Source organism: Pongo abelii, chromosome 20 (genome assembly GCF_028885655.2).
Source record: "Pongo abelii isolate AG06213 chromosome 20, NHGRI_mPonAbe1-v2.0_pri, whole genome shotgun sequence".
Classification (NCBI taxonomy): domain Eukaryota; kingdom Metazoa; phylum Chordata; class Mammalia; order Primates; family Hominidae; genus Pongo; species Pongo abelii.
The window spans coordinates 17348442-17375290 of NC_072005.2; the positions used below are offsets into that span (position 1 = coordinate 17348442).

A 26849-nucleotide genomic window follows, 5' to 3' on the forward strand; every position below is an offset into this window, starting at 1 on the left:
GAGAGGCCAAAGTATGCAGATTGCTCGAGCCCAGGAGTTTGAGACTGGCCTGGGCAACACGGTGAAACCTCTTCTCTACAAGAAAGTAAGCTAGGTGTGCTGACATGTGCCTGTAGTCTCAGCTACCTGGGAGCTTGAGGTGGGAGGATCACCTTGAGCTCTGGAGGTTGAGGCTGCAGTGAGCCGTGATCATGCCACTGCACTCTAGCCTGGGCGACAGAGTGAGACCCTGTCTCAAAAAATAAGATTGGATGGATGGGGCCGGGCACGATGGTTCACGCCTGTAATCCCATCACTTTGGGAGGCCGAGGCGGGTGGAGCACCTGAGGTTGGGAGTTCGAGACCAGCCTGACCAACATGGAGAAACCCCGTCTCTACTAAAAATACAAAATTAGCCAGGTGTGGTGGTGCACGTCTGTAATCCCAGCTATTCGGGATGCTGAGGCAGGGGAATCGCTTGAGCCCAGGAGGCGGAGGTTGTGGTTAGCTGAGATCGCACCATTGCACTCCAGCCTGGGCAACAAGAGTGAAACTCTGTCTCAAAAAAAAAAAAGAAAAAATGATTGGATGGATGGATGGAAACACAGAAACAGTACAGTAAGAGTACAGTATTGTAATCTTATGGGACCACCGTCATATATGTGGTCCATCGTTGACGGTCATTGCTGTGCAGTGCATGACTGTACCATGTAGACCAGGTGGCTGGAACAACAAATATATTCTCACAGTTCTGGAAGTGAGAAGTCCAAGGTTAAGGTTCTGGCAGATTTGGTGTCAGGTGAAGGCCCTCTTCTTGGTTCATCGATGGTGTTTCTTCCCATGTCCTCACACAGTGGAAGGAGTGAGGGAGCTCTCTGGGGTCCTCTTCTATAAGGGCGCTAATCTCATTCATGAGGGCCCCATGTAAGTGACCTCATCACCTCCCAAAGACCTCACCTCCTGAACCTATATCACCTTAGGGTTAGATATCAACATATAAAGTTTGTCGGGGGCCAGGCATGGTGACTCAAGCCTGTAATCCCAGCACTTTGGGAGGCCGAGGCAAGGAGATCACTTGGGGTCAGGAGTTCAAGACCAGCCTGGCCAACATGGTAAAACCCCGTCTCTACTAAAAATACCAAAAATTAGCCGAGCGCAGTGGCACACACCTGTAATCCCAGCTACTCAGGAGGCTGAAGCACGAGAATCACTTGAACCTGGGAGGTGGAGGTTGCAGTAAGCCGAGATCACACCATTGCACTCCAGCCTGGGCAACAGAGCAAGACCCTGTCTCAGAAAAAAAAAAAAAAAATTGTGTGAGGGACACAGACATGAAGTCCATAACAACCAGTATCCATCCCCCTGTGGAATGAGGCCTTCAGGAAGATCCTGTCTCTCTGTGTCATTGTGTCTCCGGTTTCCGCCTCCCTGGTGTGCTTGGCCACCACCTCCCCCACCCCCTACAATGGGACCTTGGCAATGGCCTTGCCACTTCCTTCACACTGTGGCCTCGCTCTCTCCTATCCTCCCTGGGCGGCCCAGCCTCTCACACGCGAGCATCACTGCTGCCAAACTTTCCATGTGTGACTCCAGGGTGTGCCCCCTGCCCCTGTGCCCTCCCCTTGCCATGTCACCTCTTCCCCAAACCTAGCGGTCACAAGGACTGGGACAGTGGAACACCAGGCCCCAAGACCAGCTCTGCCGCCTCTCTCTCATCTACCAGGCCTTACAGCCCGCATCCTGCTGGCCTCACCCCATCTTCTTTCTCCCTAAACGAAAGATCCCCCCACCTTCCCCCAGCCACCACCTCTTCTCAGCTTCTCTGTCCTGCCCCAGGCACCTTCCCTGCCTCAAGTTCCCCCAGGGCTCCGTCTTAACCACTCTGGAGCAGTAAGTCCCTCATGGGAAGGGGGCACCCCAGGAATCTGGACAGAGAGTGGGTGTCCCCCATCTTCATCCAGGTGATGGTTACATGGAAGGCCCCAGAGGGGACCCCTGCACACTCCCTGCACTGCACACACTTCCCTGTATGTGTAGATTCCTCAGTACAGAACAAAAAGATTGTCCTGTGAAAAAGGAATGAAACATTGATTACAGGTGAGCCACCGTGCCTGTCATCACAGCCCTTTGGGAGGCCGAGGTGGAAGGATCGCTTGAGGCCGGGAGTTCAAGATCTGCCTGGGCAACTTAAGAGAGATGCGGTCTCTACAAAAAATTTTAAAAATTAGCCAAGTATGGTGGCATGTACCTGTGGTCCCAGCTACTTGGGAGGCTGAGGCAGGAGGATTGCTTGAGCCCAGGAGGTCGAGGCTTGCAGTGAGCTATGATTGCACCACTGGGCGACAGCAAGACCCTGCCTCTTTTAAAAAAAAAAAAAAAAGAAAGAAAAAAAGAAAAGAAAAAAGAAGCGGCAACAAGACACAAAAGGCCATACAGTGTATGACTTTATTGACCTGAGATACCCAGAACAGGCAAATCCATAGAGACGGGAAGCAGATTGGTGGTTGTCAGGGACTAGGGGAGGGAAATGGGGAGGGACTGCTGATGGGGACAGTCTCCTTTTGGGGGGATCAGAATGTTCTGGAACCAGGTAAAGGCGATGGCTGCACAACATTGTGAATGTACTAAATGCCACTGAATTGTACACTTCAAGATGGTTAATTATATGTCATGTTAGTTTTCCTCCAATTTTTTTTTTATTGCTCTGTGAACCCACTTATCTTCCCACCCAAACTTTAGGGCTCCTCAAGGGAGCTTCCACATACCCTGCCTTGTGTCCAGCAGTGAGCCCAGAGTCCAGATCAGCCCAAAACTCCTGCAGCAAGGAGCCCGATAGGCAATATTTGCACCTTCGCAAACTAGATGGTGGTCTCTGTTGCAACACAATTGAATGAGCCTGGTGTGTACTGATAAAACTTCACTGATGGACGCTGAAATATGAAGAGGTTTTTCAAGTCAGGGAATATTCTTTGGGTTTTTGTTTGTTTGTTTCTTGTTTCGCCATTTACAAATGTGAAAACCCTTCTTGGCTCGCAGGCAATTAAAAAAAACAAGCATCAGACCAGATTTGACCCACAGGGTGTGGTTTACCCTATCAGATGAATGATTATAACTAAAAAGAATTCAGGCAATTGCCATTTTTAATGTCAGAGACTTAAAACTTGAACACCGGCCAGGCATGATGGCTCATGCCTGTAATCCCAGTATTTTGGGAGGCCAAGGCAGGCAGATCACCTGAGGTCAGGAGTTCGAGACCAGCCTGGACAACATGGGAAAACCCCGTCTCTACTAAAAATGCAAAAGTTAGCCAGGCGTGGTGGTACACACCTGTAATCCCAGCTACCCAGGAAGGTGAGGCACGAGAATCGCTTGAACCCAGGAGGTAGAGATTGCCGTGAGCTGAGATCGTGCCATTGTACCCCAGCCTGGCAACAGAACAAGACTGTTTCAAAAAAAAAAAAAAAAAAAAAACTTGAACACCACACACAATCTCAGACACAGAGAGATAAAGAGTGAAATGTTGGAATGGGCCTTGGCTATACATCTCTGTATTTTCCAGGTCTTATCTGGGCTTCTAAGTGACTTATAGCCTACTCTCTTAGGGACAAGTGAGTGTCCTCAAAGCCGAGAAGGAGGGAGGCCCAGGGCTCCAGGCTGAGGCCTATAGAAGCTCCATCCTCGCTGGAGCCCGTTATCCTTAGCAAACTAACACAGGAACAGAACACCTAATATTGCACGTTCTCACTTTCAAGTGGGAGCTAAATGGTGAGAACACATGGACACACAGCTGAACAGCAGACAGTGGGGCCTCCTGGAGGGTGGGAGGAGGGAGAGGTACAGAAAAAATACTATTGGGGCCAGGCGCGGTGGCTCACGCCTGTAAATCCCAACACTTTGAGAGGCCAGGGTGGGCGGATCACGAGGTCAAGAGATCAAGACCATCCTGGCCAACATGGTGAAACCCTGTCTCTACTACAAATACAAAAATTAGCTGGGCATGGTGGCACGCGCCTGTATTCCCGGCTACTTGGGAGGCTGAGGCAGGAGAATCGCTTGAACCTGGGAGGTGGAGGTTGCAGTGAGCCGAGATCGTGCCACTGCACCCCAGCCTGGGCAGCAGGGCAAGACTCTGTCTCAAAAAAAAAAAGAAAAGAAAAAGAAAAAATAACTATTGGATACTAGGCTTAGTACCTGGGTGACAAAATAATCTGTACAGCAAATCCCTGTGATACAAGTTTACCTACTTAACAAACCTGCGTGTGTACCCCAAAACCTTAAAAGTTAAGGCTGGGCATGGTGGTGCATGCCTGTGGTCGCAGCTACTTGGGAGGCTGAGGCAGAAGGAATCCCTTGAGCCTGGGAGACAGAGGTTGCAGTGAGCCGAGATTGTGCCACTACACTCCAGCCTGGGCCACAGACCAAGACCCCATCTCAAAAATAATATTAAAAGGTTAAAAAATAAAGTTTATTTAGACAACAAATAAATAAAATGATGTTTTTGCAAATTATGTCACAATCTGGAAAATATTAATTAAATAAGCTGAGTCTGGGCATGATGGCTCATGCCTGTAATTCCAGCACTTTGGGAGACCGAGGCGGGTGGATCACTTAAGCTCGGGAGTTCCAGACCAGCCTGGGCAACACGGCAAAACCCCATCTCTACAAAAAATTAGCCAGGCGTGGTGGTGCATGCCTGTGGTCCCAGCTGCTCAGGAGGCTGAGACAGGCAGATTGCTTCAGCCTGGGAGGCAGAGGTTGCAGTGAGCCAAGATCGCAACACTGCACTCCAGCCTGGGTGACATTGTGTGACCCTGTCTCAAACAAAAAAAAAAAAAGAAAGAAAATGGGCTACTCTCTGCTTACTGGGTAGCCCTGTTTTGCAGGAACAGTTAAAGAAAAAATAAGAGACCGGGGGTGGTGGCTCACGCCTGTAATCCCAGCACTTTGGGAGGCCAAGGTGGGCGGATTGTCTGAGCTCAGGAGTTCGAGACCAGACTGGGCAACACAGTGAAACCCCGTCTGTACTAAAAATACAAAAAATTGGCCAGGCGTGGCAGCGTGCGCCTGTAATCCCAGCCACTCGGGAGGCTGAGCCAGGAGAATCCCTTGAACTCGGGAGACGGTGGTTGCAGTGAGCTGAGATCACGCCCCTGCACTCCAGTCAAGGCGACAGAGCGAGACTCCATCTCAAAAAAAAAAGAAAAAAGAAAAAATAGAGACCAGGCACAGTGACTCATGCACTTTGGGAGGCTGAGGCGGGCAGATTGCCTGAACTCGTGAGTTCTAGGTCAGTCTGGACAACATGGTGAAACCCCGTCTCTACTAAAATACAAAAATTAGCTGGCATGGTAGCGTGCATCTGTAGTCCCAGCTACTCAGGAGGCTGAGGCATGAGAATTGCTTGAACCCGGGAGGCAGAGGTTGCAGTGAGCCAAGACTGTGCCACTTCACTCCAGCCCAGGTGACAGAGCGAGACTGTCTCCAAGAGAAAAAATAGATAAATTGAACAATACAAAATAAAAATAAAAGCACAGTGTAAAATGAGAGGAAAAAAAAAGAAAAAGAAATTCCACCCTCCTGATCTGAAACCTGCTTTTGATTTCCTTGCAGGCTTTTGGAAACGCCAAGACAGCCCACAACAACAACTCCAGCCGGTTTGGGAAATTCATCCAAGTCAGCTACCTAGAGAGTGGCATCGTGAGAGGGTGAGGTGTCCCTGGGATCCCCACTGGTGGGAGCTGGCCCCACGCGCTGTTGCTTCCTGACACACACATGGGAGTGAGATGTGGAGATCATGGCTGTGTGGATGTTTATGCTTTGCACAGGACAGCAAGTGTGATTTTAAGTCTTTGAGGTGAAGGTCTGGAGCAGTAGGTTGAAGTAGGAAATGTGGGCAGGGGCTGGGGTACGTGGCTAGAGGTAATGGGCTTTACCGAGAACAGGCAAGGACAGCCCAGCCCATTTCCTGTCTTGATAAAGTTTCTAATTTGGTAGGTCTTGGGGGTGTCACAGGCAGTGGGGATGCGGACTTTGGCCTTTGCTAAACATGTGCCCCTTTAGCCAGAAAATGACAGGTACAGAGCAGCAAAGTGAGGTGGTCGTGCATGGAAATACTGAAGAGTGGGTGGGTGGATGGACTCAGGAGGGGATGGATGGATGATGGATGGATGGTTGGTTAGACAGACAGATGGATTCATGGGTGAAAGGATTTGCAGGTAGATGGATGGACAGATTTATGGATGGATGGATGGATGGATTCATGCATGGATGGCTGAATGGATGGATAGATGAATTCTTGGGTGAATGGATTCATGAGTGGATGGATGAATAGATTCATGAATGGGTGGGTGGGTGGCTGGCTGGCTGGATGGATGGTTGGATGGATGGATTGATGGATTGATTCACGGGTGAGTGGATTCATGGGTGGATGGATGCATTCATGAGTGGATCTACCCATACACTCATGAATCCAGCCATCACAGGTGGATGGGTAGATTCATGGGTAGGAGAATGAATAAATGGGTAGATTCATATAATGAATGGGTGGATGGATAGATTCATGGATGGATAGATGGATGGATGGACGGATGGATGGATGGATTTATGGGTGAGTGGATTCACAGGTGGCTGGATAGATGGATTCTTGGGTGGATGGATTTGCAAGTGAATGGATAGAATCATAGGTAGGTGGATGAATAAATGGGTAGATTTGTGGGTGTGTGGATGGGTGTATGGATGGATAGATAGATGGATTCATGGGTGGATGGATTCATGGATGTATAAATACATGGATTATTCATAGATGGATGACTACTCATGGGTAGGTGGATGAATAAATGGGTAGATTTGTGGATGTCAATTAGCGAATGGATAGATTCATGGGTAAATTGGATGGATTTGGATGGGCTTGATCAGTGGATCCATGGATCCATTGATGGATGGATGAGTACTTAGATGGCATCTGAGAAGGTCCAAGGCCTGGATACTCACAGGGATCCCCCCCTAACTATAGATTCTCATGTGAGGGGTTGCTGTGTCAATGGAATTTGTAAAGGTCCCAGGATTTTGTCTGTCTGAACCTGACTGATGATCATTTCAACTGATGGTTCATATTCAAGATACAAACAACCATATTGTTCTCCTGAACCTTCCGCCTCTAGCTTCATTCCTTTTTCCCACTATCCAGGGTCCAGTAGGCAGTGGTGTGGGTGAGTGGCCCTTGACAAATGTCAGGGGCTGCTCTGGCCCCTCGGCCTCAGCCCCCACAAGGCAGTCAGTGGCCCCCCAACTCCTACCACCTGCCCACATGGGTGTACCCGGTTCATCAGAGACACCTGGAACAGCCACTTGTCCCACCTGTCTTCCAGGCCCTGACCTCTCCATGAAGACCCCACCTTTTTCACTTCATATTTTGGGGGTTAAAATACACAACATAAGGCCAGGTGTGGTGGCTCACACCTGTAATCCCAGCACTTTGGGAGGCTGAGGTGGGTGGATCACCTGAAGTCGGGAGTTCAAGACCAGCCTGTCCAACGTGGTGAAACCCCCGTCTCTACTAAAAATACAAAAATTAGCCGGGCATGATGGCAGGTGCCTGTAATCCCAGCTACTCGGGAGGCTGAAGCAGGAGAATCGCTTGAACCCAGGAGGCGGAGGTTGCAGTGAGCCAAGATTAGGCCACTGCACTCCAGCCTGGGTGACGAGCGAAAAGTCCATCTCAAAAAAAAAAACAAAAAAAACCCAACAACCAACCAAACAAACAAACAAAAAAATTAACTGGGCATGGTGGTGCATGCCTGTGATCCAGAAATTACAAGTGTGAGCCACTGCGCCCAGACACTATGTTTAATTTTTTTTTTTTTTTTTTTTTTTTTTTTTTTTTTTTTTTTGAGATGGAGTTTCGCTCTTATTGCCCAGGCTAGAGTGCAATGGCGCGATCTCGGCTCACCGCAACCTCTGCCTCCTGGGTTCAAGCGATTCTCCTGCCTCAGCTTCTCGAGTAGCTGGGATTACAGGCATGCGCCACCACACCCGGCTACTTTTGTATTTTTAGTAGAGATGGGGTTTCTCAATGTTGGTCAGGCTGGTCTCAGACTCCTGACCTCAGGTGATCTGCCCGCCTTGGCCTCCCAAAGTGTTGGGATTACAGGAGTGAGCCACTGCGCCTGGCTGTTTAATTTTTTAAGAAGCCACCATACTGTTTCCCACGGAAGCCACACCATTTTACCTTCCCACCAGCAGTGCACAAAGGTCCCCACCTCTTATCTTTGGTTTTATTTTTCTTCCCGTGAATCCATCTTTTGCACGATCCTATCTGCCACATTGCAGAGATTTTGACCCACAGGAAGCATTCAGGGTACCTTGTTGGGAAGATGACACAGATACTGTTGCTACAGTTCCATGCCTCCCTTGGGGAGAAGCTAAGCTGCCTCCTTGTCTTGTCTGGGTGTCCAGCTGGCTCTGGACAGACACTGCAGGCTTGACCTCCGCATGGGCACCGCCCCCTTTCCGACATTATCTCTGTATGCATTTCCTAGGAGGGACTGCCATAACGGTGTACGACAAACCGTATGGCTGAAGCAACAGGAATTATTCTCTTATCATCCCAGAGGCCAGAAGTCGGGTATCAAGGTGTCCACAGGGCTGGTTCCTTCTGGAGTCTCTAGGGAGAGATCCTGGCTACCTCCTCCAGCTTCTGGTGGCTCCCTTGGCTCGTGGCCACATTACTCCCATCTCTGCCTCTGTCTTCAGGTGGCATGTGTCTCTCCTCTTTTTATTTTTTTATTTTTTGGAGACGGAATCTCACCCTGTCGCCCAGGCTAGAGTGCAGTGGTGCTATCTCTGCTCACTGCAACCTCTACCTCCCAGGCTCAAGCAATTCTTGTGCCTCAGTCTCCCAAGTAGCTGGGATTATAGGAATATGCCACCACACCCAGCTAATTTTTGTGTTTTTAGTAAAGACAGGGCCTCACTGTGTTGGCCAGGTTGGTCTCAAACTCCTGGCCTCAAGTGATCCGCCTGCCTCGGCCTCCCAAAGTGCTGGGATTACAGGCGTGAGCCACCACGCCCGACCCCCTCTTCTCTTATAAGGACATTTGTCATCGGATTTAGGGCCGTCCTGGATTATTGAGGATGATCCCGAGGTCTTTAACTTAATGGCCTCTGCAAAGAGCCTTTTTTATGTTTTGAGACAGGGTTTTACTTTGTTGCCCAGGCTGGAGTACAATGGCGTGATTATGGCTCACTGCAGCCTTGAACTCCTGGAGTCAAGTGATCCTCCTGCCTCAGCCTCCTGAGTAGCTGGGACTACAGGTGCACACCACCACACCTGGCTAATTTTTTATTTTTATTCTGTAGAGATGGGGTCCCACTATGTTGTCCAGGCTGGTCTTGAACTCCTGACCTCAAGCGATCCTTCCACCTTGGCCCCCTAAAGCTCTGGGGATTACAGGCATGAGCCACTGTGCCCAGCTCCCTTTTTCCAGATAAAGTCACATCCCCAGGTTCCAGGAGACATAACTTCCAGGGCCCACCATTGGACCAGACACCAGAAGGGCTGGCCTGGCCCAGCCCATAGCTAAATGGTTCAGCCTCCCCGACCTTCCCCAGGCTCCCATCATATTCAGGACCAGTGGCCCTCCGTGGCCAGGTCTCCCAGACCAGCTTTGGAAAGTCGTATCTGTGGCCTTGGATTCAGGAAGGGGAGTCCTGCCTTCATCCACAACCTCAGGACTGTGGCCATCCTCGCCCCAGGGAGGGAGGCGCACTTTCTATCCCAAGAATGGCCACAGCGATCACACAAGGAGCCGGCTCGGACCGGTTCTGCTTTTGCCCTCTTTCAGGCAGGTGACACTTCTCCATGCCATTCCCACCAAGGCCAAGGGTCAGGTGCAGTCCAAGCCTCCCCGCCCAGTTCCCCAATTTATGAGGCTGCAGCTTCCTGTGTGTTCAAGGACTCAGTGCCGGAGGAGCCCTGGGTCCCTATAAGACCCCTTTTTTAGGCCCAGGCCTTGAAAATGATTGGGGAAGGGAAGGGGCCATCATCGGTCAAGTGACATTTTGATGCCAGACACCCAGTGTGCTGGCCCTGCCATCCTGCCACCATGGGGCCACGTCCTCTGCCAGACCTGCAGATGCAGCACAGGGAATCGGCCACAGGCTGAGATTGAAACATGAGTTTCCTTCTAGAAATGGACACAGCCTCCCTCCCCAGGAATGCAGGAAGATGCTGAAACTGGTTACTAGCCCGGCAAAGGAATAGAAGGAAACTTTTTTCTCTTATTTGAAAGAAGAGAGGACCCAGGCTGGGCCATCAAAAGCCACCTGTGCATCGTGTGTGTCCCTATGTGAGCCTGCAGACAAAAGACTGCTGTCTTGGGCTGGGCGCAGTGGCTCACGCCTGTAATCCCAGCACTTTGGGGGACTGACGCGGTGGATCACCTGAGGCTAGGAGTTCAAGACCAGCCTGGCCAACATGGTGAAACCCCGTCTCTACTAAAAATACAAAATTAGCCGGGTGTGGTGGCTCATGCCTATAATTCCAGCTACTCGGGAAGCTGAGGCAGGAGAATCACTTGAACATGGGAGGCAGAGGTTGCAGTGAGCCGAGATCATGCCACTGCACTCCAGCCTGGGTGGCAAAGTGAGACTCCGTCTCAAAAAAAAAAAGACTGCTTTCCTGGAGACACAGGCGTTCAGCAGACTGGCGTTCAGCAGGCGGCGTTCAGCAGACCCTGAATTGGGAACCTTGTGCTGTCCCCTGGCCCTGCCACTCCTTGGGCACCAGCTGTGTCTCCCGCATAACAGGATGGGCTCAGATGAGGGTGATCTGGAGGCCCCAGTGAGCTCACACATCTGGTGATGACAGACCCCGTGATAGACCAGCCCCACCAGCCTGAGCCAGCCCCAGCTGGTGCGAAAGGATCCCACCAGGCCACCCTCTTCCCACAGGGGCCCTGGGCAGCACATAGTCTCACCAAGCCTTGGCTCCTTGTCCACTCCTCAGGAGCCACCGTGCCTACCCCAGCATGGAAGAGGAGTCCCTGAGAAATACATCAAATGATGCCTAGAACGTATTTTTCCTCAAAAAAACATTCACTGCCACTACTTTTAGCATTGAGAGATATTTGGGGCTGCAGAGACACCCCAGTCCCTGTGCTGGCACCCTCAGACTCAAGGTCCCACATGATGCCAGGTGCCTCCTGAGGGACCTCTGAGAACTTAATTTGGAGGAAACACTTTAACTGCTTGGCACAGAGAAAATGATTGGTAAGGCCGGGCGCAGTGGCTCATGCCTCTAATCCCAGCACTTTGGGAGGCCGAGGCGGGTGGATCACCTGAGGTCAGGAGTTCAAGACCAGCCTTGCCAATATGGTGAAACCTGTCTCTACTAAAAATACAAAAATTAACTGAGTGTGGTGGTGGGCGCCTGTAATCCCAGCTACTGGAAGGCTGAGGCAGGAGAATTGTTTGAACCCAGGAGGCGGAGGTTGCAGTGAGCCGAGATCACGCCATTGCACTCCAGCCTCGGCAACGAGAGCAAAACTCCATCTCAAAAAAAAAAAAAAAAAAAAAGAAAATGATCAATAAACGGCAGAACACCAGACCATATGGATACAACCAAGTATTGATGGGTATCACAGACCCCTGTGCTTCCAAGGACACTGTGACAAAATTGGAAAGGAATCCCCAGACCCAGAGAAGGTACCTGCAAATCAGAACCAGCAAAGGATTTGAATCTAGAATATAGAAAGAGCATTTACAGCTCAATAATGGGACCAACACCCCAATAAGAAAACCACAAAAGACGTCAATGGATACTTCATCAGAGAAGAGCTATGAATGCCCAGCAAGCACATGAGAAGATGTTCAGCATCATTGGTCGTCAGGGAAATGCAAATCCAAACCACAGTGACAGGCTAGATGCATGGATCACACCTGTAATCCCAACACTTCAGGAGGCTGAGACATGTAGATCACTTGAGGCCAGGAGTTATAGACCAGCCTGGACAACATGACGAAACCCCATCTCTACAAAAACTACAAAAACTAGCCTGTAGTCCCAGCTACTCGGGAGGTTGAGGTGGGAAGATCACTTGAGCCCAGGAGGACAAGGCTGCACTGAGCCATTATCATGCTGCTGCACTCCAGCCTGTACAACAGAGCAAGATCCTGCCTCAAAATGAATGCTGGGTGCAGTGGCTCATGCCTGTAATTCCAGCACACTGGGAGGCTGAGGCAGGTGGATCACCTGAGGTCAGGAGTTCGAGACCAGCCTGACCAACATGGAGAAACCCCATCTCTACTAAAAATACAAAATTAGCCAGGCAAGGCATGGTGGCACATGCCTGTAATCCCAGCTACTCAGGAGGCTGAGGCAGGAGAATCGCTTGAACTCAGGAGGTGGAGGTTGCAGTGAGTAGAAATCGCATCATTGCACTCCAGCCTGGGCAACAGAGTGAGACTCCATTGCAAAAAAAAGCCCACAAGGACATACCACTGCTCACCCACTAGGGTGGCTAGAATAAAAAAGACAGTGAATAACAAATACTGGCCAGGCGCGGTGGCTCATGCCTGTAATCCCGCACTTTGGGAGGCCAAGGCGTGCAGATCACTTGACATAGGTCAAGAGTTCAAGATCAGCCTGGCCAACATGGCAAAACCCTGCCTCTACTAAAAATACAAAAATTAGCCGGGCGTGGTGGCACACGCCTGTAGTTCCAACCAACCACTCTGGGGGCCAAGGCAAGAGAATCACTTGAACCCGGGAGGCAGAGGTTGCAGTGAGCCGAGATTGTGCCGTTGTACTCCAGCCTGAACAACAGAGCGAGACTCCATCTCAAAAAAAAAAAAAAAAAAAACTCAATATTAACACAATACTAAAATGTAATGTTTTCTTCTTTCTCTTTTTCTCTTAATGACAGAGCTGTCGTCGAGAAATATCTGCTTGAAAAGTCTCGCCTGGTGTCTCAGGAGAAGGATGAGAGGTAGGAGAACGTTTTCCCAGGAATCTCTGAATGCCACGCCATGTCTACGTTTCCTCCTACAGAGAGAAGCAAAGCAAATGTCCTGAGGTCGGAGGAATTCTGGGGGAGGCCGTGGAGGCTCTCACAGGAGCAGGGCCTGCCCATCCATCTTCTCCCCAGACCTGCTCCTGTGGCCTCACACTTTGTCCTCATACCTCCCAAGCCACCTTTGTGTGCCTCCCTGGAGGTCTTATCCCCAGTATGTGCTCAGATGTCTGCGCAAAATATACTTAGATTGGAAACATTTCTCAAGCATGGTAGCATGTGCCTGTAGTCCCAACTATTCAGGAGGCCTCGGCGGGAGGATCGCCTGAGCCCAGGAGGTTGAGGCTGCAGTGAGCTAGACACCACACTTCAGCCTGGGCAATGGAGCAAGTCCTTGTCTCTGTTTTTGTTTGGTTGGTTGGGTTGTTTGTTTGTTTTTGTTTGTTTGTTTGAGTCAGAGTCTTGCTCTGTCACCCAGGCTAGAGGGCAGTGGTGTGATCCCGGCTCACCGCAACCTCCGCCTCCTGGATTCAAGCGATTCTCATGCCTGAGGCGACTCTCATGCCTCAGCCTCCCGAGTAGCTGGAATTACAGGCATGCACCACCACGCCCGGCTAGAGTCCTTGTCTCTTTAAAAAAAAAAAAAAAAAGAAAAAAAAAGGCCTGGAGCAGTGGCTCATGCCTGTAATCCCAGCAGTTTGGGAGGCTTAAGCGGCAGGATCACATGAACCCAGTTCGAGACCAGCCTGGGCAACATGGCGAAATCCCGTCTCTACAAAAAAGACCAAAAAAAAAATTAGCTGGGCATGGTGACACACACCTGTAGTCCCAGCTACTCAGGAGGCTGAGCTGGGAGGATCACTTGAACCCAGGAGGTCAAGGCTGCAGTGAGCTGCGATTGTACCACTGCACTCTAGCCTGAGCAACAGAGCAAGACCCTATCTCAAAAAAAAAAAAAAAAAAAAATTTCTGATTGACAAATAAGTGAGATGTACACCCACCCACCTCCACTCCTCCGGAAATCTACTCGCTCAAGATGCTCATTTGTTTTGTTTTGTTTTTTTAAGACTTAGTAAGAACTGACTTACTGTTTTAAATTTGTACATATTTGAGGTGTGCTCTCCAAGGCCATGTTAGTAGTGCTTTGCAGAGTAGCTATTGCTCGGCCTCCAAAAACAACTGTTTTCCTCCCAATTTTGACCTGTAGGAACTACCATGTGTTTTATTATTTGTTACTCGGGGTCAGCAAGGAAGAGCGCCGAGAATTTCAGCTCAAGCAGCCTGAAGATTATTTCTACCTCAACCAGGTAAACAGCCTCAAGCCCAAGCCACAAACACCACCTCTGTTCCCGGCCCCAAGCTGTTTATGTACAGCCGGGAAGTCAGAGGCAGCCTGCCCTGGCCCCCAAACCCGCTCCCAGAAGGCAGCATTAAAAGAACCCATTCATTCCCCTGGTCCTGGGGCCCTGCCCCACCAGCTCCAGCCAAAATCACTCTGGCACGCCACCCTTGCCGGCCCAGGAACGCCCAGAGTACCCACGCCTTTGTTTTCCAGCATAACTTGAAGATTGAAGATGGGGAGGACCTGAAGCATGACTTTGAGAGGCTCAAGCAGGCCATGGAGATGGTGGGCTTCCTCCCCGCCACCAAGAAGCAGTAAGTGTGCGGGCTCCCGGGGCCTGTCCCCCAGAACCTACAGTGGGCACGCATGGCCCTTACCAGTCACTCTGAGGTCTAACCTGCAACCCAGTGAAAACAGGCAGGCAGTGTCCTGAACAGTGCCGCCATAGGGAGTGTGGCCCAATAGCAGCGAGCACATGGGAAGGGGCTCAAGCCATTGGTCATTAGGCAACGCCAATGAAAGGTAACATGAACATACTTAACACTGCTGAACTGTACCCTTAAAAATGGTTTGGCCAGGCTCCACGTGGCTCACTCACGCCTGTAATCCCAGCACTTTGGGAGGCCAAGGTGGAGGATTGCATGGGCCCAGGAGTTCAAGACCAGCCTGGGCAGCATAGTGAGACCTCATCTCTACAAAAAATAAATAAAATTAGCCAGGCGTGGTAGTACACACCTGTGGTCCCAGCTACTTGTGGGCTGAGGTGGGAGGATCACTTGGGCCTGGGAGGACGAGGCTGCAGTGGGCCACCATGATCACGCCACTGAACTAATCACGCCACTCTGGGTGACAGAGCAAGACCCAGTCTCAAAAAAAAAAGAATGCTGGGTACGGTTGTTGACACATGTAATCACAGTGCTTTGGAAGGCCAAGGCAACAGGACCACTTAAAGCCAGGAGTTCAAGGCTGTAAGTGAGCTAGGATTATACCACTTCATTTCAGCCCAGGCAACAGAGTAAGACCCTGTCTCTAAAAGAAGTTAAGGTAGTGAATTTTATATTATGCTTATGTTACTACAATTTAATTATTATTTTTTTTAGGTGGGGTCTCGCCCTTTCACCTAAGCTGGAGTGAAGTGGTGAGATCATGGCTCACTGCAGCCTCGACCTCCCCTGGTTCAGGTGATCCTCCCACCTCAGCCTCCCAAGTAGCTGGGACTATAGGCGCGTGCCACCACACCTGGACAATTTTTTATAGAGATGGGGTTTCCTCATGTTGCCCAGGCTAATTTTGAATTCCTGGGCTAAAGCCATCCACCTGCGTAAGCCTTCCAGCATGCTGGAATTACAAGCACAAGCCACCACGCCCAGCAATTTAAATTTTTTTAAACCAGGCATGGTGGCTCACGCCTGTTATCCCAGCTACTTGGGAGGCCAAGGCAGGAAGATCACTTGAGACCAGGAGTTCGGGACCAGCCTGGGTAACATAGCAAGACCCCATCAATTCTTTTTTAAATTATCCAGGCATGGTGGTACACACTTGTAGTCCCAGCTACTTGAGAGGCTGAGGTGGGAGGATCACTTGAGCCCAAGAGTTCACAGCTACAATGAGCTAAGATGGCACCTCTGGCCCGGGCGCAGTGGCTCACGCCTGTAATCCCAGCACTTTGGGAGGTTGAGTCAGGTGGATTGCCTGAGCTCAGGAGTTCAAGGCCAGCCTGGGCAACATGGCGAAACCCCGTCTCTACAAAAAATATGAAAAATTAGCCATGCATGATGGTGCACACCTGTAATCCCAGCTACTCAGGAGGCTGAGGCACGAGAATCACTTAAACACAGAAGGAAGAGGCTGCCGTGAGCCGAGATTGTGCCACTGCACTCCAGCCTGGGCAACAGAGCAAGGCTCTGTCTCAAAAAAAAAAAAAAAAAAAGATGGCACCTCTGAATAGCCAGTGGACTCCATCCTGGACAACATAGCCAGTGACTGGCCAAACACAAGTACCATCCCATCAAGTTCACAGACAGCATTAGACGTCAGGACAGTGGTTCCTCTGGTGTTGGGGGGTTCCAGGATCCAGGACTTGGAATGTTCTATTTCTTGGTCTGGGGGCTAGTTAGAGGGATCCGTACACTCTTTTTTTCTTTTGTGAGACAGTTTCACTAGCCAGGCATGGTGGTACAAACCTGTAGTCCCAGCCACCCGAGAGGCTGAGGTAGGAGGCTCACCTGAGCCCGGGGAGGTTGAGGCTGCAGTGAGCCGTGATCGCGCCACTGCACTCCAGCCTGGGCGACAGAGTGAGACCCTGTTTCCAAAAAAAAGAAAACAGCTGTCTAGCCAGGTGCGGTGGCTCATGCCAATAATCCCAGCTATTCAGGAGGCCAAGACAGGAGGATCACTTGAGGCCAGGAGTTTGAGACCAGCCTGGGCAACATAGCAAGACCCCATCCCTTTAAAAATATGTTTTAAAATTAGCCAAATGTGGTGGCCTGTAGTACCAGCTACTCAGGAGGCTGAGGCGGTAGAATCACTTGAGCCCAGGAGTTGGAGGTTACAGTGAGCTATGATGGTGTCACTGCACTCCAACCTAGGCGACAGAGCCAGATCAAATCTCCGGAAAAAGATAACTGTCTGCAAAGTCACATACATTCCACAGAGGCAGTCCTCAACAGAGGCTTTAAACATTTTTCAAATTTCATGCGTTCTGACCAGAATTTGCTGGTTTTATGGATTCAGCCCAGTTTCCTGGGAAGTATCTGCTGTCTTAGGAACGTAGAAACTGCCCAAACGTGCGTGCCTTTTCTTTCCCAGGATTTTTGCCGTCCTCTCGGCCATCCTGTACCTGGGCAACGTCACTTACAAGAAGAGAGCTACAGGCCGAGAGGAAGGGTTGGAGGTCGGGCCACCCGAGGTGCTGGACACCCTGTCGCAGCTTCTGAAGGTACTGATTGCCACCTCTGTCCCTCCTCAGGCCTGGCTCAGGGCCGCTGGCTATCTCTCAGTACGAGGGACCATACCCACAACTTCCTACATCAGCTGAGGTTTCATCAACCAGGACCTCACGTCTTCTGCTATCATCTCTACAGTATTCCTTCCTCATTTCTGATGAGCTCTGTGGACAGGGGCACCTCCTCCTCCCACCCTCAAGTGAAAGCCTCTTTGAAACTACAGCTCGGGGGCCGGGTGCGGTGGCTCACACCTTTAACCCCAGTACTTTGGGAGGCCGAGGTGGGCGGATCACCTGAGGTCAGGAGTTCAAGATCAGATTGGCTAACATGACAAAACCCCATCTCTACTAAAAATACAAAAAGAAATTAGCCAGGTGTGGTGGTATATGCCTATAGTCCAAGTAACTCGGGAGGCAGAGGCACGAGAATCACTTGAACCTGGGAGGCAGAGGCTGCAGTGAGCCAAGATTGTGCCACTGTGCTCCAGTCTGGGCAACAGAGCGAGACTCTGTCTCAAAAAAAAAAAAACAAAACAAACAAAAAAAAAACTACAGCTTGGGGCTGGGTGCGGTGGCTCATACCTGTAATCTCAACTACTTGGGAGACCGAGGCAGGAGGATCACTTGAGGCCAGGAGTTCCAGACTAGCCTGGACAGCATAGCATCTGTCGATCTCTACAAAAAATACAAAAATTAGCCAGGTATTGGTGGTGTGCTCCTGTAATCCCAGCTACCCAGGGGGCCAAGACAGGAAGATTGCTTGAGCCTAGGAGTTCATTGCCACAGTGAGCTGTGATCATGCCACTGTACTCCAGCCTGGGTGAGTGACAGAGTAAGGCCCTGTCTCTTAAAAAACAAAAAATTCTTGTTTGATCAAGTCATTTTCTCATTGGACCTGCCATCCCCTCCTCCTCCACCGGTTCTCAGCCAGGGGCATTTCTGCCCCCAGGACACACTGGGCAATGTCTGGAGAACTTTCTGGTTGCCATACTCTGGGTTGCTCCTGGCATCTGCTAGGTAGAGGCCATGGATGTTGCCCAACACCCTGCAGGGCACAGGACAGCCCCCCATGGCAGAGAATTATCCAACCCCAAGTGCAAATGGCAGTGAAGCTGAGGAGCCCTACCCCAGTCTTTTGTTTTTTAATCCATTTATGCTTTGCATTCCATTATTGGTACAGGAGCCCCATTATTGGTACAGGAGCCCCAGCTTCTGTTGAGTTCTTGGGGATATGTGAGCATCTGCTGGGATATTTAGAGAAAGCCCCTGCCGGCCGGGCGCAGTGGCTCATGCCTGTAATCCCAGCACTTTGGGAGGCTGAGGCAGGTGGATCATCTGAGGTCAGGAGTTCGAGACCAGTTCGAGAACTTCAGGCCCCAAAGCCTGACCAATATGGAGAAACCCCATCTCTACTAAAAATACAAAAATTAACTGGGCATGGTGGCGGGCGCCTGTAGTCCCAGCTATTCGGGAGGCTGAGACAGGAGACTCACTTGAACCCAGGAGGCAGAGGTTGCAGTGAGCCAGGATTGCACCACTGCACTCCAGCCTGAGTGACAGAGCAAGACTCCATCTAAAAAAAAAAAAAAAAGGAGAAAGCCACCACTTATTCCCCACTCTTGCTGCTGGTGGGCAGAGACCACCAGCTCTGAAAGGGAGCTTGGCATTTGGGGGAGGGATGAGCGTGTCGGCTGTCTGGGTAAGGTCTAAGCCCAGGCCCCGTGCAATGGATGGGAACCACCAGCTCCAACAGGCAAGGCGGCCACCTGGACCCGTGGCTCGCACTCACATAAGGCCTGTACATGCACATACCCGGGCCATGGAGCATGAGCATCTGGCAAGCCCGTGCTATGTGGGAATTCTGAAACCTGCCAAGTGTAAAACAGCACATCGCAGGCCAGGTGTGGCGGCTCACGCCTATAATCCCAGCACTTTGGGAGGCCCAGGCAGGCAGATCACCCAAGGTCAGGAGTTCGAGACCAGCCTAGCCAACATGGAGAAACCCCATCTCTACTAAAAATACAAAAATTAGCTGGGTGTGGTGGCGGGTGCCTGTAATCCCAATTACTGGGGAGGCTGAGGCAGGAGAATTGCTTGAACCCAGGAGGCAGAGGTTGCAGTGAGCCAGGATTGTGCCACTGCACTCTAGCCTGGGTGATAGAGTGAGACTCTGTCTCAAACAAACAAACAAAAAACCAAAAAACCAGCACATCGCGGGTGGGTGGGCGGGCTTCAGGGCCCACTTCCAGGCCTGGCTGCTGGGGGTCCATCTCCCAGCTGCCTCAGGCTCCAGGCGTTTCCTCAGTGATACCAGGACATGCCTGATAAGCCTTCTATCTCCCTTTTCCTTCTTCCTCTCCTTGACCTCCAAACAGGTGAAGCGAGAAATCTTGGTGGAGGTTCTGACCAAAAGAAAAACGGTGACCGTCAACGACAAGCTTATCCTTCCCTACAGCCTCAGCGAGGTGAGCGCTGCCCAGGCACTTACAGGGTGCCAGACCTCCAAACCCAGGTGGGAATGGTCTTTGGAAAGAGCCGGCGTGGGTGGGCTGTTCCTGTCCCTGAACGCTAGAATGGAACCTAGGCAGTGCCTCTGATTGTCATGCAAGCTCAGGTGTGGCACAAGCCAGCCTGGGAGGCAAACCATGGCCCTCAGGCCAGAACTTGAGCCACATGCATTCATCTCTGTGTTTCTAGATGTTCCGTGTGCATGCTGGTTCTCACTAGCAATGGTTGGCCAGATCCAGCCCTCCACCTGGTTTTGCTAATAAAGTTTTATTGGCACATGGCCATACCCATTCATTTACATACCACTTAAGACTGCTTTGGGGCCATAGCAACTAAGTAGAGCAGTTGCAACAGAGAACATCAGGCCCCAAAGCCAAAAATAATGACTCCCTTGTCCCTTCCAGAAAAAAATTTGCCCATCCCTAGACTCTGGAACATGACACTGACTACCCTTATGTAACTCCCAGCCTGTGAGTCTCAAGCCTGTGACTCTAAACCTTGATAAGGTGCCTCCCTCTGGTCTTTGCCCCAGCCTGGATGTTTTCACTGTGCTGTATTTCTCTTGCATTTTTACATCTCAAGAGCAGGATCACTTGCAGCTTGTTTAACAATAGGAAAGTACCTAGTCACGGCGGGGATTTTTAGCCCCTCACCCGATGGGAAGCTGCTGTGGCATTTCAAACAGGCACCGGGGACATTCTGAGCCCACATGGGTCCAGGGCACCACGTGATGTTGCTAGGAAGTTGCTGCACATCACCCAAGACCTGAGCAGCACTGGTGTCCCCAGAGGCTCCATGCAGAGCCAAAGGCGCCAGGCAGGGGCTGCATTCTGTGTGGCTCCATTTCCTTGACACCCAAGAAATGCATAACGAGGGGGACACATTCTATATCTTGTCTGCAGCTGAATACATCTGTCAGAGCTGAGACCTGAATATGTGGGAAAAAAAGCCGATTTATTCTGTATAGATTAGACCTTAAGAGCTTTTTTTTTCTTTTTTTTTTTTTTTTTTTGAGATAGCGTCTCACTCTTGCGCAGGCTGGAGTGCAGTGGCACAATCTCAGTTCACTGCAACCTCCGCCTCCTGGGTTCAAGTGATTCTCATGCCTCAGTCTCCTGAGTAGCTGGGATTACAGGTGTGCGCCACTAGGCCTGGCTAATTTTTTTGCATTTTTATTTATTTATTTATTTATTTTTATTTTTGAGACAGAGTTTTGCTCCTGTTGCCCAGGCTGGAATGCAATGGCACGATCTCGGCTCACTGCAACTTCCGCCTCCTGGGTTCAAGCAATTCTCCTGCCTCAGCCTCCTGAGCAGCTGGGATTACAGGAATGTGCCACCACACCCGGCTAATTTTGTATTTTTAGTAGAGACAGGGTTTCACCATGCTGGTCAGGCTGGTCTTGAACTCCTGACCTCAGGTGATCAACCCGCCTCCTCGGCCTCCCAAAATGCTGGGATTACAGGCTTGAGCCACTGTGCCCAGATTTTTTTTTTTTTTTTTTTTTTTTTGCATTTTTAGTAGAGACGGGGGATCCACCCACCTTGGCTCCCAAAGTACTGGGATTACAGGCATGAGCCACCACGCCCGGCCACAAAAGAGCTTTGATGGACACGGTGACAGCCACATGGTGCCCCCCAAAGAACAAGGGGCCTGAAGTTAGTTAGACCCTCCTTGCTGGTTCTACCACAATTGCACGCCCCACCCCCTCCCCGAGCCCAGGTTCCTCACTCAGCAGCAATTTTGTTTGCCCTGAGGAGCGCATGGAAAGGCCTCAGCGGCTGTTTGGGTCTATTAACACCTCAGTGTGCAGGCACGTCCTCCAGGACAGGGTGAAAGATGGGTGTTGGATGAGTCGAGTGTTGACAGAGACCACCTTGGCTGGTTGCAGTGGCTCACGCCTGTAATCCCAACACTTAGGGAGGCCGGGGCAGAAGGATTGCTTGAGCCCAGGAGTTCGAGTCCAGCCTTGGCAACATAGTGAGACCCCCGTCTCCACAATAAAATTAAAAATTAAGGCCAGGCACGGTGGCTCACGCCTGTAATCCCAGCACTTTGGGAGGCCAAGGCAGGCAGATCACTTGAGGCCATGAGTTCGAGACCAGCCTGGCCAACATGGCAAAACCCCGTTTCTACTAAAAATACAAAAATTAGCCAGGCATGGTGGTGCATGCCTGTAATCCCAGCTACTCAGAAGGCTGAGGCTGGAGAATCGCTTGAACCCAGGAGGGAGAGGTTGCAGTGAGCCAAGACTGTGTCACTGTACTTCAGCCTGAGCGATAGAACAAGACTCCACCTCAAAAATATGTATATATATTAAAAATTAACCAGGTGTGGTGGTGTGCACCGTAGCCCCAGCTACACAAGAGGCTGAGGCAGGAGGATTGCTTGAGCCCAGGAAGTGGAGTTTGCAGTGAGCCAAGATTGCGCTAGTGCACTTCAGCCTGGACAACAGAGTGAGACCCTATGTCAAAAAAAAAAAAAAAAAAAATACAAAGGGCCATCTTGGCCTGTAATCCCAGGACTTTGGGAGGTCAAGGCAGGCAGATCACCTGAGGTCAGAGTTTGAGACCAGCCTGGCCAACATGGTGAAACTCCATCTCTAGTAAAAATACAAAAATTAGCCAGGTATAGTGGCGCTCGCCTATAATCTCAGGTACTTGGGAGGCTGAGACAGGAGAATCTCTTGAATCCAGGAGGTGGAGGTTGCAATGAGCCGAGATCGTGCCACTGCACTCCAGCCTGGGTGACAGAGCAAGACTCCAGCGCAGGGCCTGCCATGCCGGAGGTGAGTCACCCCCTCTGTGTCCACAGGCCATCACTGCCCGCGACTCCATGGCCAAGTCTCTGTACAGCGCCCTGTTCGACTGGATTGTGCTGCGGATCAACCACGCACTCCTCAACAAGAAGGATGTGGAAGAGGCAGTCTCGGTGAGTGCCCCCATTTGCTTCCTCAAGCCAGGCCAGGGGAGGCCATATCCTCACTACCAACATCCTTGGTGGGCGACCTGGAACATCCGGAGCCGAGGCATCTGCAGTCGAGAGGCTATTTCCCCACAAGGACAGGCCCAGGAAACAGGACAGGCTACGAAATTCAACAGGCCCAGGGCAGAATGAAAACATAGGGCCCCTTATTCAAAAACGACAGATTCTGGCATGCACCTATGGTCCCAGCTACTCAGGAGGCTGAGGCAGAAGGATTGCTTGAGCCCAGGAGGTCAAGGCTGCAGTGAGCTGTGGTGGTGCCACTGCACTCCAACCTGGGCAACAGAGCAAGACCCCGTCTCAAAAAAAAATTATGGATTCCATGCTGGTAATGGCAAAGTGTTCTGCCGAGCAGCAGGGACTGGGGACCTAACAGGTCACAGCCTGTAGAGCCAACCCCTCTCATGAAGGCTGGCTCCCTCGGGGGGCACCTGCGGGCAGTGACCATTTTCTCTGTCTCTCCCAGTGCCTGTCCATCGGGGTCCTGGACATCTTCGGGTTTGAAGACTTCGAGAGGAACAGCTTTGAGCAGTTCTGTATCAACTATGCCAATGAGCAGCTACAGTATTACTTCAACCAGCACATCTTCAAGCTGGAGCAGGTGCGGAAAGGGCTTTTTGGTCAATTTTTTGAACTTGGTAAATCAGACATCACGTGAAATTTACCATCTTAACCGTTTGTAAATATTCAGTTCAGCGGTGGTAAGTACATTCACATATTCGCATTGTTATGCAAACACCACCAGCGTACATCTCCAGAACTCTTTCATTTTGCCAAACTGAGACTCTGTCCCCATGAAACACTCACTCCCCATTCCCCCTCCTGCAAGCCCTGAACTCACCCCATTCCACTTTTTTTTTTTTTTTTGAGACAGGGTCTTGCTTTGTCACCCAGCTAGGGTGGTACAATCATAGCTTACTGCAGCCTCAAACTCCTAGGCTCAAGTGATCCTCCTTCCTCAGCCTCCCGAGTAGCTGAAACCACAGGTGCACACTACCATGCCTGGCTAATTTTTGTATTTTTTGTAGAGACAAGGTTTTGCCATGTTGCCCAGGCTAGTCTCGAACTCCTGAGCTCAGGCAATCTGCCCACCTCGGTCTCCCAAAGTGCTGGAATTGCAGGTGTAAGCCACCATGCCTGGCCCATTCTACTTTCTGTCTCTATCATTTTTGACTAAGTGTCTCATATAAGTGAAATTAGACATTATTTGTCTTTTTGTGCCTGGCTTATTTCACATAGTATAAAGTCCTCATGGTTCATCCACATGGTAGCATGTGTCAGAATTTCCTTCCTTTTCAAGGCTGAGTAATATTCCATTTTCTGGATGTACCACATTTTGTTTATCCATCCATCCTTCAGTAGACACTTGGGTTGCTTCCAGCTTTTGGCTATTGGGCATAATGCTTCTTTGAACATGGGTGTGCAAATATTTCTTCGAGACGCTGCTTTCAATTCTTTCGGGTATATACCCAGAAGTGGACTTGCTGGATCATACGGTAATTCTGTTTTTAACTTTTTTGAAGAATCACCATATTGTTTTCCATAACAGCTGCAGCATTTTATAAGGAAATATCATGTTGTTGCACACCCAGCCCAAAGGGAAAATAGAATGAGCTAGAACCGGAATCTCCCTAGAGGCCCAGATCATTGGTGAACTTGCCCCAGAATTTTTCTCAGTCAAAAGGAAAATTTAAGAAAACCTACCCAGCCCAGGATGAGGCAAATGTCAGGAATGTTTTGAGCCACAGTTCATTTGGGGGCTTCTGTGTCCAAACAGAAAATCTTTTTGTTAGGTGAGAAACAGGGTTGCCTTTTAAGGATTTGCTTAGCTCAAGGACATTGATAACCTATCTGACGTGTCTTTTTTTTTTTTTTTTTGAGATGGAGTCTGGCTCTGTTGCCCAGGCTGGAGTGCAGTGGCACAATCTCGGCTCACTGCAACCTCTGCCTCCCTGGTTCAAGCGATTCTTCTGCCTCAGCCTCCCGAGTAGCTGGGACTACAGGTGCATGCCACCACGCCCAGCTAATTTTTTGTATTTTTAGTAGAGATGGGGTTTCACCATGCTGGCCAGGCTTGTCTCAAACTCCTGATCTCAAGCAATCTGCCCACCTTGGCCTCCCAAAGTGCTGGGATTACAGGCGTGAGCCACCGCGCCTGGCCCTGACGTGTCTTTTTGCAGCTAAATAGTCAACCATCCTTATTCATGTCTTCTCCTTCACACTGATGATTCTGATGGGAAAATGAAACTGACAGGCTTATGTAAATATCCAGCTGATTTTCCTATTAAGCTTTTTGGCAGTGAAGCATTGGGAGTGTAGCTGGTCAGAATTAAGTTGTGCAGGAGGGGTGTGACATACACACTAAATTGCGAAGACTTAGCGCATGAGAAAAAAGAACATACATGGTCTCAGTAGCTTACTGCAGCCTCAAACGCTGAGGTTTAGGCTATCCTACCACCACAGCCCCCCGAGTAGCTGAGACTGTAGTTGCACGCCACCACACCCAGCTAGTTTTTTGGTTTTATTTTTTGTAGAGACAGGGTCTTGCTATGTTGCCCAGGCTGGTCCTGAACTCCTGGCCTCAAGTGATCCTCCCACGTTGGCCTCTCAGTCATTTTTTATGTCAGTTACACATTAACGTGCTCACAGTTTAGATATACAGGGTTAAATTAAGTGTATTATTAAAGTTAATTTTGAGCCACACACAGAGGCACACGTCTGTAGTCCCAGCAACTGAGGAGGCTGAGGTGGGCGGATCACTTGAGCCCAAGAGGTTGAGGCTGCAATGAGCTAAAATTGTGCCACTGTACTCCAGCCTGGGTGACAGAATGAGACCCTGTCTCCAAAAAAAAAAAAAAATTAATTAATTTCACCTGTTTTTTTACTTTTTACATGTGATTATTAGAAAATTTGAGGCTGGGCATGGTGGCTCATGCTATACCAGTGGTTTAGGAAGCCAAGGTAAGAGGATTGCTTTAGGTCAGGAGTTCAAGGCTGCAGTGACCTATGATCACAACACTGTACTCCATCCTGGGCAACAGAGCAAGACCCCGTCTCTAAAAAAAAAAAAAAAATTTGAGACGGAGTTTCTGCGAAAAAAAATTTTTTTATTAACCAGGCATAGTGGCACATGCCTGTAGTCCTAGCTACTGGGGAGGTTGAGGCAGGTGGATCACTCGAGCCCAGGAGTTTGAGTCTACAGTGAGCTGTGATCGCACCACTGCACTCCAATGTAGGCAAAAGTGTGAGACCCTGTCTCTTAAAAGAAAAAAAGAAAATGTGAAGATTCCTGTTGGACAACATACCTCTGGAGCAGGGGCCAGCAAGCCACAGCCTGTGGGTCAAATCCAGTCCCACAAATTGTTTTTATAAATAAAGCTTTATTGGCACACAGCCATTGGTTTACATTATCGTCTGTGGCTGTTTTCACATCATGACTGTTAGTTGCAACAGACATCATCTGGTTCATAAGGTGCTATCTGGCCCATTACAGAGAAAGTTTGCCAACCTCTAGATGATTTTAAGTGTGATTTTTTTTTTTCTTGAGGCAGAGTCTTGCCCTGTCACCCAGGCCGGAGTGCAATGATGCAGTCTCGGTTCACTGCGACCTCTACCTCCCAGGTTCTAGCGATTCTCCTGCCCCAGCCTCCCCAGTAGCTGGGATCACAGGTGTGTGCCACCAGGCCCGGCTAATTTTTTGTATTTTTAGTAGAGACGGGGTTTCATTCACCATGTTGGCCAGGTTGATCTTGAACTCCTGACCTCAGGTGATCTGCCCACCTCAGCCTCTCAAAGTGCTGGGATTACAGGCGTGAGCCACCACGCCCAGCCCTTAAGTGTGATATTTAAAGTGCCATGCTGTGATCAGTATTTGAGAGTGTGCATTCGTGTTTCCTGTTTACAATCATTCATTTATCTAGCAAGTTTATATAACTATTAATGTATTCATATTGATTTACTCATATGCATTTTGTTATTGATATATTTATGTATTTTTTTTTTCACTTTGAAGTTCAGGGGTACATGTGCAGGTTTGTTACGTAGGTAAACTCGTGTCTTGGGGGTTTGTTGTACAGATTAT

The 26849-nt window shown here is 50.0% G+C and overlaps 1 protein-coding gene across 3 annotated transcripts in view; it reads left to right on the top strand.

Moving 5' to 3' along the window:
- MYO9B (myosin IXB) overlaps window positions 1-26849 on the top strand; it is a 136437-nt gene that overhangs the window by 62795 nt on the left and 46793 nt on the right. For all 3 annotated transcript variants that reach the window (XM_063719328.1, XM_024236773.3, XM_063719329.1), the window contains exons 3-10: window positions 5590-5684; window positions 12903-12965; window positions 14197-14296; window positions 14545-14645; window positions 17140-17269; window positions 19651-19740; window positions 22598-22714; window positions 23235-23369. In XM_063719328.1, the coding sequence (XP_063575398.1) occupies window positions 5590-5684; window positions 12903-12965; window positions 14197-14296; window positions 14545-14645; window positions 17140-17269; window positions 19651-19740; window positions 22598-22714; window positions 23235-23369 (831 nt within the window). The remainder of the gene's footprint in view (window positions 1-5589; window positions 5685-12902; window positions 12966-14196; window positions 14297-14544; window positions 14646-17139; window positions 17270-19650; window positions 19741-22597; window positions 22715-23234; window positions 23370-26849) is intronic.